Source organism: Austrofundulus limnaeus, unplaced genomic scaffold (assembly GCF_001266775.1).
Source record: "Austrofundulus limnaeus strain Quisiro unplaced genomic scaffold, Austrofundulus_limnaeus-1.0 Scaffold99, whole genome shotgun sequence".
Taxonomy (NCBI): Eukaryota; Metazoa; Chordata; class Actinopteri; order Cyprinodontiformes; family Rivulidae; genus Austrofundulus; species Austrofundulus limnaeus.
In genome coordinates, this window is record NW_013952501.1 from 1,512,709 (window position 1) to 1,515,304 (window position 2,596).

Below are 2,596 nucleotides of genomic sequence, written 5' to 3' on the forward strand. Positions count from 1 at the left end.
ACTAAAATTCTGTTGTGCACAAGATCAACAATATGCTACAAACAACATGACAAAGGCTGACATGCATAAAAGGGCTTGGACCCCGGTCATAACTGCTTTGCAGTTCTAGTTTATTTTGTATTTCTGTTGTCAGAAATTCAAAACGAATGAAAAATCTCTGAACAAAGGTAGTCTAAATGTTAAGTAAGTCTAAATGTAAGTGCTGATATTTCATTATTCATGTTTTGTCTTATAAGTAACGTGATGGCGTTTACAATTAAACATTGTTTAATATATTTCTTGGTTTGTGTTTGTGTTGTTTTCTTTAGCCCAGAAAAGGAAGCCACATCTGGAAGATGCACGTGGTTAAAGGTCAGGGGGGTCTTGGCATCCAAATTACAGGGGGGCGTGACTCCAAGAGGTCTCCTCATGGAATCATTATTGCTCATATAGAGCAGCAGGGTGCTATTCACAGGTACGTTTTGTAGCTGTAACACAATGTTCACTTTTAATTTAAAAAATGATGTCTTAAAAATATGCATTGTGCATTGTATATTCAGGCATATTAATATGAGCTTCATTCCAAGTTGGGATGTTGTTATTAGCATATTGTTAAAAGCCTGCCTCTCTGATTGTATGATGGTGCATTATGGGCCTTTTCCATTAGTGCCTCCTCAGCACGGTTCGACTTGGCTCAGCACGGTTCCAAGCCTTTTCCATTTTTCCAGATTCATGGAACCGACCCCCATTCTTGGACCGACTCCATCGAGGTTCTAACCGTAACGTGCTAACCTGAAAATGCGAGGTCAGAACACTGTTGGTCACTGATTGGTTCAGGGGTGGAGTCACTAGTTGCTTCCGAGCTACGCTCACAACAGTAACTCGAGACGCCATTTTTTCTTTGCAATCTTTGGAGCAACATTTGAAACTCGAGAATGGCAGCACAGAAACCCACACCGTGGTCAAATGCTGAGGTGCAGGAGTTTTTGAGCTTGGTCAGAGCAAGCTAGATGGATCGACTTGCAACGAAAAAGTTTTAAAAGAGGTCTCGGAGCTGATGGTTGCTCGTGACAGTTCAATCTCTTAAGTGGGTTGTGCAGCTAAAGTCCATAACCTACTGTAGTCCATTTTACCCCCACAAATGAAATCCTTCATTAACCATGTTCTGCAACTAGAAACCATGTTCACAAAGTAACTATCACACTGTGTCCTACATTTTCCACATACTGCAAATCACTAATTTACAAATCTACCATAAATGAGAAAGCAAGCTTCTTCCATCTCTGAATGCTGTCTCAAGGTAAAACACAGATGTTCTTGTGAGCTCTAGGCTTGATTAGTGTAATCCCTCACACATCAGTAGTAATCAGTTCGCTATCTCTTGTTCACAACTTGTACAAAACCCTGCTGCTCGTTTATTAACTACCATCAAACCTGTCTTTCATCTTTAAGCTGTTATTTGTTTTCAAAGTTCCTGTGGCTTCACACCACCCTACGTTTTAGATCTTCCTCTAACCTCACTGTGTTCAAAGCTAACATTAAGACCTATTTATTTATGAAGGCTTTTGTCGTTTGACTTCTAGCATTTTATAACATTTTTTCCTTATTTTATTGAAGTCCTGCTTTTAACTCACACTCATATACCGTATTTTGACGTGTTGCCTTAGCTTTGTCGACTGAAGCACTTTTGTTAGTGCAGGTTATTTTTTGGACGGAACAATATACCTAAATTTTGTTGTTATTATTATTATAATCATTACCTGTGACTGTTTCAATATTTCTCAGTTTAAGGACAATCAGATAATGTAACCCTTTGACATAACCACCTGAAGTTTTAGTTGTCATTTTTCAATCAACATCGCTGACTTCATTATTAGCGGCACTGAATAAATTCTTTATTCATATCAATAATTATGCTCTTTGTGTGCATATGGCTTTATTTAAGAGTTTGGAATATTAAAACCCAAAATCATAATGCTATAAATACTCTAACGCCCCTGCTTTTAGCACCAGACAGTTTAAGTTTAAAGCTAAGCTTATAAAAATTAAAAATGTAATATATCTGTTTTAATCCTGGCACTATGAGATCTATGCATTTATCTTCAAATATTATCATTAATAAAAAATAGTCAGTGTCCCAATCAAGGTTATAATAGTTTTGGATTTTTCATTATAGTCTAATTTAAGTTAGTCATGACTTATTTTTCTTTTAATTCAGTTGGTTTTTATCAGTTTTTACAGTGGACTTGAATTTTTATAAATTTGTATTTATTTCACTTAACTAAAATGTTTTTGAAATTTTCATCCTTCTGTTAGTTTTAGTTAACTATAATAACCCTGGTCCCGATCTGTACAGGGTAAACACCACCACCCACCGAATCTGTTATTTCATACATAAAGACTTAAATGCACCTCTATTTATTTCCTTACTTCTGTATCCCTGATCTTTTATCAGGTGTCCCGGAACTCTCACCAGCGTCTTATTCTACCAATTAGTCTACAAATCTCACATCCAGCCCCAGGCAGCACCAGCCCACGTGCAAAACAGACAGCAGCTCAACCATGCACAGATCCTTCAAGTCAGTTTTAATGCACACCTCACTAGACAGTATTCCCC

At 37.2% G+C, this 2,596-nt stretch overlaps 1 protein-coding gene across 1 annotated transcript in view; it reads left to right on the forward strand.

The window, feature by feature from the left end:
• pdzd2 (PDZ domain containing 2) overlaps positions 1-2,596 on the forward strand; it is a gene marked incomplete at its 3' end in the record, with an annotated part of 123,902 nt that overhangs the window by 43,969 nt on the left and 77,337 nt on the right. The window contains 1 exon segment of the mRNA XM_014013289.1: positions 309-454. Within this exon segment, the coding sequence (XP_013868743.1) occupies positions 309-454 (146 nt within the window).